General features: G+C 36.4%; 1 protein-coding gene across 1 annotated transcript; it reads right to left on the minus strand.

Moving 5' to 3' along the window:
- Positions 1-525: 525 nt before the first annotated feature.
- On the minus strand, positions 526-11,429 carry si:dkey-283b15.2 (neuronal pentraxin-1). The gene is made up of 6 exons (XM_052617656.1): positions 11,295-11,429; positions 6,683-7,510; positions 5,157-5,643; positions 4,047-4,297; positions 1,580-1,759; positions 526-1,467 (listed from the first exon to the last, which is right to left on the minus strand). Exons 2-6 carry the CDS (start codon positions 7,262-7,264, stop codon positions 1,258-1,260), a joined length of 1,710 nt encoding a protein of 569 aa, XP_052473616.1. The 5' UTR covers positions 7,265-7,510; positions 11,295-11,429; the 3' UTR covers positions 526-1,257.
- Between the last annotated feature and the right edge of the window lie 4,860 nt (positions 11,430-16,289).

The raw sequence follows: 16,289 nt of genomic DNA on the forward strand, positions 1-16,289 counted from the left end.
TAACATCTATTTGCCACCAATTTACCAAAATAACTTTTTTTGTCATGTGGCTGTGGTGCAAAATTAGGGCTGTCGACAGGTCAAACTATTTGCATACTTTTTGTAAATGACGTTATTATTATTTTAAAAGTATACTTTGTAGTAAAACTATAAGTGTAAGATGTCATTTTGTGTGGATAACTTATGGACTTACAGTAAAGATGGCTTTGGAAACCAGTTCAACGTGACGGGGAGCACCGGGCTTACTTTAGAGGTTGTTTTACATCTATTTTTGATTGTTGTAATGTCGTCCTTGCCGTCTCCCGCAGGTGGATATACATGCACACAGTAAGTGTGTTGCTCTGATCTCATGCTTTTCATCCTACCTGAGGCTGAAGACTTTGGAAATGCTATGAAAAATATTTACAATGTATGCAAAAAGATTTTAGAACTAGTCAAAAAATTATGGAATTGCAATGAATTACTTATTTATTTATTCAAAATTCAGTTCCTTTATTGCATTTCTGCTTTCAAAACTGTAAACAAATATAAAGTTAATAAAAACAATAAATGCATACTAAATTCCGATGAACAAACATTAGTGGAAAATTATATTCTTTTGAAACAAATTTGCATTAAATTAAGGACAGTAGATTAAGCTAAAATGCTACGACACTTAATATGAAACTAAAGACCTATCAAAAGTATCTCAGAATAGCTGCTTATTTAGCTCCGCTTTGAGTTGGCTAAACATTTTAACATGGACAAATACAGGTCAAACTAAGAAATACTAATTTCTTAATTAGAAAAACAAAAACAATGTACAAACACAACAGCAGCGTGTGTGTGACTTCTCTTTGGTTTCGCTGTATCTTTAGATTTTTCTTACAGTACAAGAAAATCAATCTGCTCAAGTTACTTTTACATCTATATTTATAGCACTTCTGGCTATGATCTATGGTTTCTATCCAAGTTATGACAATATGTTGTGTACTTGCATCTAACACTGAATGGCATTTAAGAGCCATTCATAGAATAAGAATTTTAAAAAAGTTCAGTAAGAAAACATTGGCTACACAAAACACTGAAACAATACAAAACAGGTCCGTGCTGAAATCCAGGAGGTCATGGGGTCATTCAAGTTTCTCATGTAAACAGAAGGCCATATTTTTGAAGTGATAATGAATTAGTTTTGCATTAAAACCAGGTTATAAGTGATCAGAAGCTGATGTGAAATCACTCTGCACTCAGATGCTTGTATTCGGACCGTCCTTCTCTTTAATGGCAGGGGTCAAAGGGGTATTTGGTGACCCCGCCATGCAGCTCCACCACTGACTCCGACCAGGCGATGATGTCACCGGTCATGTGACCTCCACATGACGCCAGGTTGTAGATGTCATGCGGTGTGAGAACATGAGACCACATCTGCACGTCTGAGATTTCACCAACGAACGCCTGCGTCGCATCGAAACGGCCCCCCAGTGTGTCCTGGAGATCGGGGAATATTAGATCAGATTATGCTATCCACATGTTCTTGGTTTTTGCTTAAATATGAGCAGTATGTGGTTCGAGTTTGTTGTATGCTGTGTCTGTTTGTCACCTGTTCCTGTCCCAGTATGAAGACTCCTCCAGGTTTGATGGGATGCCAGGGCGAGAGGTTTTCCCCTGAGCCTCTCTTCACTCCGTCCTGGAAGGCCTCCCACAGTCCGTCCCGCGTCGACCACGTCACACACACGTGGTGCCATTTACCATCACTCACCGAGAGTGGCAGAGACACGGCCTGTTAACACACACACACACACACACAGAGAGAGAGAAAGAGAACTGATCAGGACACAGAACTCAACTTAAACATTGAATTCTGTTGCTCCTCTACTCTTATTTTACCATCTGTCCTTCATTTGTCTAGTCAAAAAATCCTTAAGGAATGTAAACTAAGCTAAATTTTTGGAATTTATTTCCTAATTTACTCCTCTGTGTTCCAGATGGAATCAAATAAGAATCCTCTAAGATTCACCTAAGATCCTGCTGGATGAACTGAAAGTCCTACGGGAGTCTTATTTGATACCCGGAAATGTATTCAATATTCAATATTATTTAACGGAGGAAATCCGTTAAAAAGGAAATCACAGGAGAGCTGAAGGAATTTTAAAACTTAAAATTATTTTTAAAGTCTTAAAGAGGCCCACTATTATTGGGAATGATTGCACTACATCCCAAAGTTCAGAGTCAGTAAGATTTTTTTTTTCTTTTTTAATTAATACTTTCAATAAGCATGGATGCCATAAATTGATCAAAAGTGACAGTAAAGACATTTGTGATCTTATAAGATATTCATATTCAGTGTTGGGCAAGTTACTTTTAAAAAGTAATTAGTTACAGTTACTAGTTACTTCTTCCAAAAAGTAACTAAATTAGTTACTCAGTTACAAATTTTAAAAGTAACTAGTTACTTAAGAAAGTAACTATTGCGTTACTTTCAAGTAAAATTAAATTTTAAATGCTCAAATGTGACCCCACCTCTACCCCTCTTTAAAGGAACTTAAAATACATGTGCATGTTCAATTATTTATGATAAATCTGAATAGTATAATGAAATGGACACTTAATACAATACATTATTAACAGAAACATGAAACATTGTACACACATCTGAAGTGAGACTAGCCTCCAATCAAATTCCATGTATGTAGATATTATGTTTATATAGTGGATCAATGCAAATAACACGATAGATTTTTGGGAACTTTTGATATTTCCTTTTATTGTTTCTTTAATTTCTTGAAGGAAAAAGTAATGTATACTTCTATTTAGAGAAGGCTACTGTTGGATTATTTGGGCTCGTCGCCATACCTGTCTCTCGTTGACTGACTGGCTTGTGTTGTTCCTTGTGTGTCCTGTCCTGTCCTGTCCGACTATGCGTTATGATGGGTTGTTCGCAATTCATGAGCGTTAGTGATGATGGGTCGTTCGCGAATGAGCGTTAGTGATGATGGATCGACTCGTTCGCGAATGAGCTTTTGATGAGTCGTTCGCGATTCGCGAATGAGCCGACTCTAAGAGCCGGCTCTTTTAGTTGAACTTCGGGAGCTGGCTCGCATATCTGAAGAGCCGACTCTATTTTTTCAAATTTAGCCTATAGAAATTAAATAATTATGTAATAAAAATTGAAATATTATAGTCAAAGTCATTTAAAGAGCCGTTTGTGAGCCAAAGAGCCGGCTCTTTTCAGTGAGCTGAGTCAAAAGAGCCGAATTCCCATCACTACTATGCGTGCTTTCGAACACCCGCCCAACTCTACCTCTGATTGGCTTACAATGAAATTTTACTCTACCTCAGCCAATCGTCAGCATTTATGCGCTTGTCTCGTGCTCTGCCCACTAACCAAGGAAGAACAGTAAAAAAAAAATATTTGCCTCTCGCTCAGAGATCTAGTTGGTCTGATGAAAAAAAAGAACAGCTTCATCATCTGTTATAGTAACGCGCCGCATTTTTTGGCAGTAACGGTAACGGCGTTATTAAGATGAGAAGAGTAATCAATTAGATTACTCGTTACTGGAAAAAGTAATGCCGTTAGTAACGCCATTATTTATAACGCCGTTATTCCCATCACTGTTCATATTTCAAATAAAGGCTTTTCTTTTGAACTTTCTGTTCATCATAGAATCCCGAAAAATAAAATGTATCACAGTTTCCATAAAAAAAATGGGACTGTTTTTAACACGGACATGTTTCTGGAGCAGTAAATCATCATATTATTCTGATTTCTGAAGTTCATGTGACACTGAAGACTGGAGGAATGATGCTGAAAATACAGCGGAGCATCACAGAAATACATTACAGTTTACAATATATCACTTACATCAAATTTAAATAATATTTCACAATTTTGCCTTTTTTACTGTACTTTTGATCAGATAAATGCGGGCTTGGTGAGCAGAAGAGACTTAATTAAAAGATAAATCTTGCCAACCCCAAACTTTCACCTGTAGTTAGAGTGCATGAAAAACATTTTCAATGCATTCTTTTATGAATCATGTGCACATTCCCTCCTCTCTTTCACTCACTCTGTCATCGACCAGCAGCTCCATGGGGTTGTTTCCCCACTCGATGAGCACCAGCTCGTTGGCCTGTCCGGGCACAGAGTAAGAGAAGGGTGTCCCGAGCCCCGGGCCGATGCCAGCCTTCATCCACAGACACAGCGTGAAGGAGAAGATCTCGTGCAGCAGCGTGCGCTTCACACGACCGTACATGTAGTTGGTCCTCATGGGGAAGCCCATCTGGAAAGCTTCTGTGGGTCTGCTGTTCTTTCTAGAACCTGTGGAGATGATAATCAGTCTTACTTTTTTAGATTAGATGAATCTACCAATTCATGTTACTGATTAAAAAAAGTTATGACCAGTCTTAAAAAAAAAAAATTGTATATGAATAATTTACTTTAAGACTAGTCTAAGTCCTAGTGTAACCAGTCTAATCCAGACTCAAAGATAGAAGAATGAAGACAATGCAAATTTGTCAGAATATATTAATTATTATTATTATTTGATTTTTTTTTATTTTTTGAGAGAGAGCTTATCTTAATACTTTATTGGATCTGTAAATTGTATAAATACATTTAAAGTCAAATAGTTAATTGTTTATTTAATTTAGTTTATCGTTGTTTAACATTGCTATCTGATTTCATGTCTGAATTATTATGTGGATTATGTAATTAGATTCTAGAGAGTGTTTATAATCAGATTACAAATAAATTTTTACCCGTTTTGGAAACCATGGTGTAATGTTATGTATAATAGCAATCCATATAGTTGATGACAAAGAATTACATTTATTTTCTTTCTCTTTGGGTAATTTTGTATCAAAATAGTAAACAAATAATTGTATTTAAAATTATCTGATGAACGAGTTAGGTCAGAAGTAATCTAAAAGAAACTAACTACAATGTCCCAATAACCATAGCACTGTCTAAATTTTCAATAAGTTTTATTTTTTACAAAAGAGCATGGTATCTGACTTTTTACTGGTCAAAGATGGGCTACCAGCCGTAATCGTCTTGACCAGAAACTGTGAGGTCCACATCCAGCTAATGAACCATCTAGAGCATCTAAGGACCAGACCCGTCCTGAAGTGGTCTAAAGCAGGGTTCTCCAGCAGAGTTCATCTAAATTAACTCTTACCTGTGTCAGTGAGCCTGTGCTGCAGCTGACTGAGGACCGCGTCCAGTTTGCTGTGGACTCCACTCTGTGCTTCTCCGTGACCTTGTAGGTTATACGACAACCTCTCGAAGCCATGCTCGGAGACTCTGCTGTCATGGTGACTGCTGTCTTGGTGTCCGTTCTCATGGCTGTTGTCGTCGTCATGGTGGCTGTCATCATGGTGGCTGTTGTCATGGTGATCACCGTCATGGTGACCATCGTCATGGTGATCGTCGTCACGGTCACTGTCGTCATGGTGACCGTCGTCATGGTGATCGCCGTGGTCGTCATGGCCGCCGTGGTCTCTGTCGTCGTGCCGACCGTCATCCTCCTCCTCATGCTTGTGGTCAGTGTGAGCGGCGCTGGTTAGCGAGGCAGAATGGTGCTGCATCTGTTGCTCCAGAGCACTGATCTTCCTCTGCAGGAGGTCCTTCAGGGAGCTGGAGTGGCTGCTGGAGGTGTTTCTCGTCTGCCAACACAACCACAGCAGTCTGAGAAACGGCCTGCGCACTGCTGCTCTTGGTAACAGCTCCTAACTACTTGCTCACCTCTTATCTTATAATATTTGATAAACTGACAGCCTGGATGATTTTCATTACACTAATGAAACATATTTCTACACGTTTTACATGTTTGAATCCAAAAGAAGCAATGTCCCATCAGCTTTATCTCACTTTGATTGACAGTTTTAAAAATGGTCACACCTTGGATGTTGGCGTCATTGTTTTGTGTATTTGTTGTTGTTGTTTAATAAAACTAGTAGTAATGATAAAATGATGCACTTTAGTGAGATTTGGATTATTTTAGGTTTTATTTTAGATTATTGTAATTGTTTTTGCCCCTCTTAATTGTTGCTCCCCTTGGCTGTTGGGGGTCATTTTTTCACCCAGAACAGTAAAAGTGTAGCTTTTTTAATGAAAGCACTTATGAAATAATAACAATAACATCTTGCACTTATTTGGGGATTTAGATTATTTGATTCTTATTCAGATCTTATTCAGATCCTTTTTACATGAACATTCACCACAGTAAAAATCTACACTTCTGAGTTGTAGTATAAAGCCAGTATAAGAATACATCATGTGTTTGGGCAAGACTGCTGCCATCTGCTGAAAAAAAAATAATTCCACACAACTTCATACTTGATTGCATTCAAAACTTTTTTTAAAATTGCTTTTTTTAAGGGTCTTTCCCAATAATTTCCAATGGTCAGGGAAATTTTGACAGTAAACAGTTAAGTTTTTGACTATTACTATTACTATATTACAATAAATGTCACTATTACTATTACTATATACTATATACTATTGACTATACTATAAAAACAATATAGACATATTTAAAAACTAACATCAGATTGGATTGCATCAAATCTTGAATTAAACTGAGTGGAATATTGTTATGATACTGATTTTTTTGCAACATTAACACTGTTATCTTCCTGTTTATTACTCTGAAGCAGCTTTGAAGCCATCTGTGTTGTATAAATGCTGTTTTGTAGAGTCTACCTGCATGTTGTCCAGCCGTTGTTTCAGGCTCTGCAGCATCCTGCTCATCTGCTCCGGTGTAGAGGAGGGTGAAGGGATGTCCCCCGTCACGTGCTTCTCGCTCAGCGCAGCTTTCCCACCACGATGCCCTCTGACCCCGTCACCATAGTGTCCCAGCTCCAGCCCGAGGTGTCCGGTGTCGGGGGCCGTGGGGTAGGCGTGGTGGGCGTGATGGGCCAGGTGTGCGGGTGTGTGGCTCAAGCCCTCGCACAGGTTCAGTTTGGCGGTGAGCTCTCGGATGGTCTCCCTCTGGTCCAGGATGGTTTCCTTCTGCTGCACCAAACTCTCCCGCAGGTGCAGGATCGTCGCTTTGGCCTCCTCCGACATTCCCCACCAGCCGCTGCTGCTCCCGCCGTGGTGTCCGCCCGCCGTGGGGAAACACCTGGGATCGGCATCAGCGGGAATGGGGGTACAGATGAGACGAGGATGAGGGTTGTAGTCTGAACCCGGCATTCCTGTCCCAGCACACACGGAAAAACAGATGGCACAGAAGAAGAAGGGAGTGAACAGCCATTCAGTCTTTCTTGAGCTTGCTGGATGCATTTTTGTTTGATGAATGCTCAAGGTTTTATCCTTTAGTTATTTGATGTGTAAAGCTTCTAGATCTGTAGCTTCTTTAGTCCGTCTCCAGGATTGCACTGATATCTGTCTCGTCTTCTTAATCCTGTGAAACTGTCTCTTGCTGCTCACGGTGTGTTTCTCAGCCTCCTCCTCTCTAAGATCATCCGCCGCTCAGAGACCGTATGTAATCTGTCTGCTCTTGCCTCCTCGGAGAGGCTCATTTAAAGCCTGGAGAAAGACGGAAAGAAAGAATGAAAGTTTTTAAATGAGGAAGTTGCAGTTTAGTGCATTTAAAATATATGAACTTTAAATGTAATAGAGTTAAAATGATAATCAAGTTCTTCACGTGTGCTTCGATCACATCAAAGCAATAAGTGCACTTCTTTAAATCACAACAAAAGATAATTAAAACAATCATTTAAAACGTACTGTTTTAACAGAGTGCAACTAATACACAAGCAATAGCATATTATAAATGGTACATAAATACATTTCCACCACATGCCATCCATCCCTACTTCTATTTTCTACTCAAAAATAAAGACTCCTGTTTTAAGCAAACAGGATGCCACAGGAGATCCATTGGTAACTCTTAAGTTTAGGGATCAGTTCTGATTCTGTTTATTAGCATGAATATTACTAGCATATTTTCTGATTATTAGTACTTATAAAGCAGATATTAATCCTTATTCTTCATGAGCATATTTTAGATCCCTTAATCCTTTAACCCCAAACCCAAACTTAACAACTACCTACTAATTAGGAGTTTATTGAGGGAAACGTCGTATTTAATAGTTAATAGTGAGAATCTGTCCCCAAATTAAGATGTGAATGATCCTTGATATGATCTTCAATGATTTGTTTTACTCCCTAGTTCTTCTAAAAGCATTTAATGATATTTCAAAGAAACCCACAGACTCATCTGAAGAACCTGTAGTGTTACACACAGAGCTCCTTCAAAGGTTTCGTGAAGGTCGCTCCAATTAAGAGTTTGGGATTATCAGTTCCTTGAAGCTCCTGAATTAACACAGGACAAACATTTAAAGGACAAACACGAGTGGAAGTGTGCACGTCAGAGTCTCTCCTAATGAGGATAAATGAAGGAAAGAGTCGTCATGGAGGGTCTGTAGAGGATTAGGGAGTGTTTGAGAGAGAGAGAGTGTGATGTATTCAGGTCTATCTCTACCTGCTGAACTCTGAACATTAATTGGATTAATTAAGTTCTTGATGGCTAACAGGAAGGTAGCTGGAGTTTCATTCTGCCCGTAACTTAAAGAAGAGAGGGAGTGTAGAGTATTAGTAGAAAACAGGATGAAGAGTTTAATAAAGCAGGTTTAAAATGGAATGAAATGCAGAGAAATGCTTTGCAGTACAAACATACAATAAACATAATTTATTGGATTTTATTTCATGTAATTTTTAAGGCAAATTCAAATTCAACATCCTTTTTTTTTTTTCTTTTTTTTTTTTTTGCTTTCTGGCAAAATTCTAATTTGTTTTGGTGGCTATTAACTATTGCAGCATTATTGAATTTGAGAAATGTCTAATAACTTCTTGTGCTGAATGTCTTTGAATGGCACTTGAGCAATCTTTCTGCCATTTCAATCACAAGTTCAATTTAACATAGAGTTGAGTTTGGACAATTCCATTTAAATTCATTCTTGTGAATTGAAACAGAATGTTCTCTAATATGTGTGACAAAACATGTGCAGCACAAAACCAAGCTGAAGTCTCTGGGATATATTTGTAGCAATAGCCAAAAATACATTGTATTTTTCAAAATGATTGATTTTTCGGTTGCACTTTATTTTACAGTACGTGTACTAACATGTACTTATAGTGTACTTACAATGTATTTATCTAAGAAAGTTCTGGTAATACTAGGTAACTACATGGGGTAGGGTTAGATTTAGGGGTAGGTTCAGGGTTAGTGCCTAGTTATTACATAGTTATTGTAATTACTATAATAAGTACATAGTATGTACATGAGAAACAGGACTGTAAAATAAAGTGCTACCCATTTTTCTTTTATGCAAAAAATCCTTAGGATATTAAGATCGTGTTCCATACAGATATTTTATAAATTTCTGACTGTAAGTATATAAAAACTTAATTTTTGATTAGTAATATGCATTGCTAAGAACTTCATTTGGACAACTTTAAAGATGATTTTCCCGATATTTAGATTTTTGCACTATTATCCGATCCTAACAAACCACACATCAATGGAAATATTATTTATCCAGCTTTCAGGTTATGTAAAAATCTCAATTTAAAAAACTGACACTTAAGATTTTACCCAGAGAGACTTACAGTGCATTCAGGCTATACTTTCATGTATACCATGTGTGTTCCCTGGGAATCAAACCTACAACCTTTTGTGCTGTTAATGCAATGCTCTACCACTGAGCCACAGGACTGGGTCTAGAGTCACCTTTACACAATTCAACTTAGATTACAGTTCCTGTGCCTTTTGCCTGTTTGACTAGACTATATGAATAATAAGAGCAAATACAACTTCAGCCACCCGTACACAGCCGTACACAGCCGTACACAGGCAGGATATCTCTCTCATGAGTTATGAGCTCCCTGACCAGAGCTGGACTCCACGGATCGTGTGCTTGCGTGGACATGTGTGTGTGAGAAGATCATGCGTGTCACAAGCTTAGAAAGCGAGACAGATGGCAGCCGCTGAGAACAGCATGAAGCCGCTTCCCCGGTCTCTCTCAATCCACACTTCATCTCAGTTTATCGTCCTGTCTAAAGGCTCATGATTAGTTTGAATGAAGGCAGAACTTTAAGTCAGACACATACAATGCAGTTTAATCTGCCTTCTGCTGAATCCATTAAAACTGTATCTAGTCTAGCAAAAAACCTTCTGGATCTTCAAATGCATGTTAGTTTAAATAATTACTGCTTTAGTCAAAACACAAAATGTATTTTAATGTGAAATATGTCATCTTTCATTTAAATATCTCTAATGTTTATTTTTTTCTCAGATATTTCTCAGAGTACATTCAGAATCATGGCCAAAACTAAATCTGTCAGAGAAATGAATGCAATTAACCTTGTGGAAGAGAAGTAACTTAAGAGCACTCTTAAAATCACACTTAATTGCATGTCATTGACATTTAAATGAAAATGTATTGTAATTTTAATTGATATTATATTAGCTGAACTTTAGAGTGCTTTAGACCAACTTTGAACTGTCCTTTGCATTATTGACACACTGTTCTCCTAATGAATGTTGTTCAGTTGCTTTGGCACATTGTATTTTGTTTAAAGCACTATATAAATAAAGGTGTATCGACTTGGCTTGACTTGAATTAAGTATAGTATATGTTTTATAGTATATAAAACATTCAAAATGTACTTTAAAGTAAAAATTAAATTTGACACTATAACAAAGAAATTTTGTAAAAGTGTACTTAAGTGTGTTAAGAAACATAGCCATACTATTTCATTTTCGTAAATATATATATATTTTTTTGGGCAAATAGTTTTTTTTTTATTGCATTGAATGTGTACAAGTGCACAAGAAGAGAGATTAGAGATATAAACTCCATATATATATATATATATATAAAGATCGTATAGAAACCTTGAGTGAGATATTAATAATACCAACAAAATCAGTATTAGAGTTGTGATTAATGCAAATGTTTGAAGCATTAACTCCTCAATTACATCCACAACCGAAGCACAATTCATAAAGAAATCATCTGATGAGTTTTAAGACATGAACATGTGTTGATCAAATGAACAAACCATGCATTTTCTGATAATAAGCAGCTACAAGCCGATTTAAGTTCTCATGCATAACACCAGTCCAACAATCCCTCATAGACACAGCTCATGAAATATCATCTAGAGTTTGATATAAAGATTCGCTCAGAGTCGTTCACACTACATCAGATCATCTCCATCTCCTCACCTGTGCTACAGATCAAACACAAGCAGCGAGGGATCTATGATAAACAATCTCGGATGTGTCTGTTAGAGACAGACTTACGGTAGGAGTGCAGATGCTGTGGCAGCATCATTCGTCCTGATCTTCTGGACTGAGGCTGTTCGTGTCTGTGGACTCCTGCAGGTTTGTCTCTGTTCTGTGTCAGTCACCAAACAGATTGTAAGGGACTTAATCCAGAAGAGTCTCTTTAACACGCGCCTCCCCTCCTCCTTTCTTCCACCTCTTCCTCTTCTCTTCTGTAATTAAAGTCTCTTTTCTCCTACGCTCTTTACCAGTCTAAAGGCTGTTAGTTAGTAGTTTCATCACAGCTTCACTGTTGTGTTTAAATGCTGTGATGAAGTGTTTGGGATGTGCTACAAAGACCTTTAGATCTGACAAGAGTAGTTATTATCAAAGTAGACAATAGACAGCGGGATCTGAAAGCACTAGTGAAAAGGCTTTTGTTTAGCATCCTTACCAACTAATTTAAATATATATATATATATATATATATATATATATATATATATATATATATATATATATATATATATATGATTTCACTTTTTCTACTTCAAAATGTCTAATGTTTATTTCAGTGTATTACTTGCTGTTTCATTGTAATTATTTGTAAATCCTTCACCATTATATAACTGTATTATTAAAGTTTTTTTTATTAAAGTTTTTTAATTTTAGTTAAGTTTTAGTATTTAAAACACACACACACACACACACACACACACACACACACACACATATATATATATATATATATAGATATATTTAAACAATTTTATATGTTTAAATATATGTTGTTGTTTTTTAAGTTTATTTGGTTTTAAGCATTATTTTATGGTTTATGGTAATTGTTTTAGTTTTAGTCAACTATAACATGGTCTGTGACATAGTTTCTGTTCCTATTTGTTTGCCGTTTTGGATAAAGGCGTCTGCTAAAAGTATAACTAAATGTAAGTGACAAACTGGACTGAAGCAACATGAACAAAACCTGATGAATATGTTCTTTAGCATGATTTGAGATAATGATCCAAAGAGTTTCTTCTGATCTGAGTAAAGAGTCACACATCTGATAGATTTGATTAGTGACCCAGACATCTCTGTATCGGTCTCTCATGCAGTCTTTCCTCCTCTCTGGAAGCCACATGCTGTCACAGGTCTTAACGAGATAACCGGCCTAATTAAAGTCTGAGCAGAATCCAGCGCAGGGGCCAGCGAGACAGATGGACGCTGATTGAGGTCAGAGGGAATATGCACAGAAAGACTGGGAGAAAGGTGATGGGGCTCACACTAGCAACTCATTAATTACTCTCCTGGTCAAACGATGTCACAGACGTTTGAGAAGATCACTGTGTGTATGAGGTGAAATATAGCAATGCACACTATCCTGTCATAATCCATAAACCTCCTTTACTCTTTGCCAAAACAAGACTGGTTAACAAGAAGCTAGAAAAAATTATAATACTTAAGAAGCTAGTTTTTTGTTCTCTACTCAACATTATGTAAAACTGTAAAAAAAAAAAATCAACATGGGAACATGAAATAGGTACTGAGTGTATTTTAATTGCAGTTTTAGTAGTTTGGTAAATTAACATAATTAATCATTTTTTTATGATTTGTTGATAATAAAGACAGTAAAAGCAAACTTTTACCATAAATGTATCATTTTTTCAGTGTATAAAAGATCTTTGTGTGTTCTACATTGTAGCCTATAAAGTCAAAGTAACTGTTTAAAGGTTTGTGGCTATGTTTATTTGATCAAAAATATAGCAAAAGAGTAAACCTGTAAAATCTGAATATAAATAAGCCTTTCATAGGTACGAGAAGACCTCTTTAACCCTGAACAGACACACGCCAGTTCATTGGCTGATGGTGCTGACTCTGCTCCTTTAAAGGAGACAGCAGATGCATAATTCACTTTTACGTGTGTTTGAATTGTAAAGTGTGTTGGCAGTGTGTGTACACAACCACCCTATAATGATAAAATGTACCGAAATGTACTGAGCCGTCTCTACTGAGATCTCTTCTTGTGCAACACTCTCATGACCTTCAGGGTTCAACACAGTTTCATGTCCCTCAGATCAGAGATGAGTCCACAGACTGTTCTTCTAGGGTTGCACTTAGACTCATGCACTTACAGGTATTTTCTGTTTGCACACTGTAATTTCTATGTCCAGCGGTGTATATATATATATATATAGTGCATGCAACATTCCTTGAAGGAGCCAAGTAACTGTCACAGAGTCTCATTACTTATTGAGCGTCAGAGATTTCTTTAAGTTTTTGCCTGTCTTTGTGTGTGCCATATGACTGAAGACTTCTTCATCCTCAGTGCTGACGAAGAGTGAAGGAGAATTAACCTGGTGTCTGCGCACACGACCCCTGAGTGTGAGGAGGATTTATGGCATTATGATAAACCACTGAATCAATCACTGCATTACCTTAACTCACCTCGTGTGTGAGTGTATCGTACTGAACGAAGCAGTGCTGTAAACATGCATGTGCCTTTTACAATAAACTACCGGACACAGACACGGTGATCCAGCGCTCACCACACATTAGGTCACACACACACAATGTTTTAATGTTTTTATTTGATTACCAAATACATTTTATCATCTATTTTGAAAACAGTTTTTGCTAAATGAAATCATGATACATTATTTTGTTGCATGACTCCAGGACTCTTTTGCAACATTAAATGCAGATTTTGATGAATGAAAGTATTCATTTCTTTTCTTTTTTGTATATCTTACTTTCCCCACATTTTTGAAATAGCAGTGTATCACAGTTTCCACATAAATATAACTGTTTTCATCATTGATAATAATCAGCAATGTTTCTTGAGCAGTAAATCATCATATTATTCTGATTTCTGAAGATCATGTGACACTGAAGACTGGAGGAATGATGCTGAAAATACAGCGGAGCATCACAGAAATAAATTACAATTTAAATACATTACAACAGAAAACGGTTACACATATTAATTAACTTTGTTTTTTTTTTTTTTGTTTTTTTTTTTTTCTCATTAAGAAACCTGAATTATTATTATTTTAAAAACACAAAGAAAACAAGTATTTTTGTAAATGGACATTTTTCTCAAAATGTCATAGTTACTGAAATATATCACCTTGGATCTGACAACTAGCCCCAATTCCCTCCTATAATTCTCCTGTACATTAAAATCAGTCCGGTCCGGATGTTGAGGTGAGACTGGATGAGTTTAATGGCTGTTTTGGAAAAACTTTAATCTCAGGCATGAGGCCAGCTGGAGCGACAGCAGCGCAGACGTTCAGGAGCTGAGTTCTGAGAAAGATGATGTCCTCACTTCCGTCTGATGCTTCAGGAGACAGAGAGAGTCATCCGGTTACTAGGCCAGACCCTGTATCACTTTATCTCTGTCTGTCAGTTTCTAACACTGAGGTGTGCGCAAGCAGAGGGACCAAAATAGATTCCTACTGAAAAACACACACAACAGGCTTACACTGAAATACACATGTACTGACTGACAGAATGGTGGAAAACACACTGAAACTGAATCTGTGAAGCGCACGACAGCCACATTCCCAGAGTGATTTTAATATCTATATTTTGTCATAAAATTAACAAATTATTGAATAAATGAATGAATTAAATACATTTAAAAGGTGTACTTGCAAAGCTGTTCCACTAAATCACATAATATTTGTCTTGTACAGGCAAGAGTGAAGTCAGTATTTTTGGATAGTGCATGTTTTTTAAGTTTTGAAAGAGTTGATTTTGTCTCAAACGCGTACAGTAAGTTATACAGTATATAAGAGTGGTCCCAACCCTGGTCCTTGAGGCACCCCAACACTGCACGTGTTTGCATGTATCCTTAATCAAACACACCTGATTCAGGTCATCAGGTCATTAGTAATCTAGTGTATCAGAGAAAGTAGATATGCAAATGTGCTGTATACTGTATACACAACACAATCAATTATACTCAGGTCTCTACTGCCACCTGTTGACGCAGTTGTGTAACTTAGAGAAAGCCTTTTTTGTTATGTCGAGATCAGGAGAAAGCCAGAAAGAAAAATATTAATAGTCTATGGCCTCTTAATACTTCCATGCATATTCAGAAATAAGCCTATGCATTCGTAATATTAAGTTTAACGTATTGTAAGTTAATTAATTTTATTGAGATTTCCCTTCATGGAAAGACAGAAGGCAGTTTTGCTCTATCTATCTATCTATCTATCTATCTATCTATCTATCTATCTATCTATCTATCTATATAAAGAAATACTTTTTTTCCAGTTTCCATTGTCAGTGTTTAGATCAGAAACGCATATCATCTGATTACTTTAACAATTATTATTATTATTGTTATTATTATTGTATCACAGCATATTAAACATTGCTAGTTTCTCTTTCGTCAGTTTTCTACTTTTCAAGTTAATCACATTATAAATATCAAGTCTGTGATTCTGTACCCAAACGCAAGAGGGCAGCAGAGCTCACTCTGAACTTCAAGATACACTCTTGATTATTTTTAAATACTTTTAAATTATTCAGTCACTTTAAAATATTTGGAATACTCATTTTAAATACTATTTATAATGATAACAACTCAACAAAAAGTATAAATACGTAAATAAACCATCATCAAAGCAATGGCTCTTGCGTATGTTTAATTTTTTTTAAGAAACAGCCTCGTGTATCTTGTACATAAAGGCCACAGACAATTCCACAACTATTAGCTCTTCATAACTGCTGCAATAATTACTAACATGTTTTTGATCTAGTGAATTCTGCATTGCACTATAAATCCGTGTTGAAGAGCTTTACAACAATGTATTTTCATTAATATATTTGTTCATAATCAATAGAAAACAAAATACTTTTGATGCCGATATTTATTACTTTCGATACGCGCAGTGCAAAAAAAAAAAAAATGCAGTCTTCATTGAAAGCAATTACATTACTTTGTAAAAAAAAAAAAAAAATAATAATAATAATAATAAATAAATAAACAAAATAAATAAATAAATAAATAAATAAATAAAAGATTTGTCA

This window comes from Carassius gibelio, chromosome A16, assembly GCF_023724105.1.
Source record: "Carassius gibelio isolate Cgi1373 ecotype wild population from Czech Republic chromosome A16, carGib1.2-hapl.c, whole genome shotgun sequence".
In the NCBI taxonomy this organism is placed as follows: Eukaryota; Metazoa; Chordata; class Actinopteri; order Cypriniformes; family Cyprinidae; genus Carassius; species Carassius gibelio.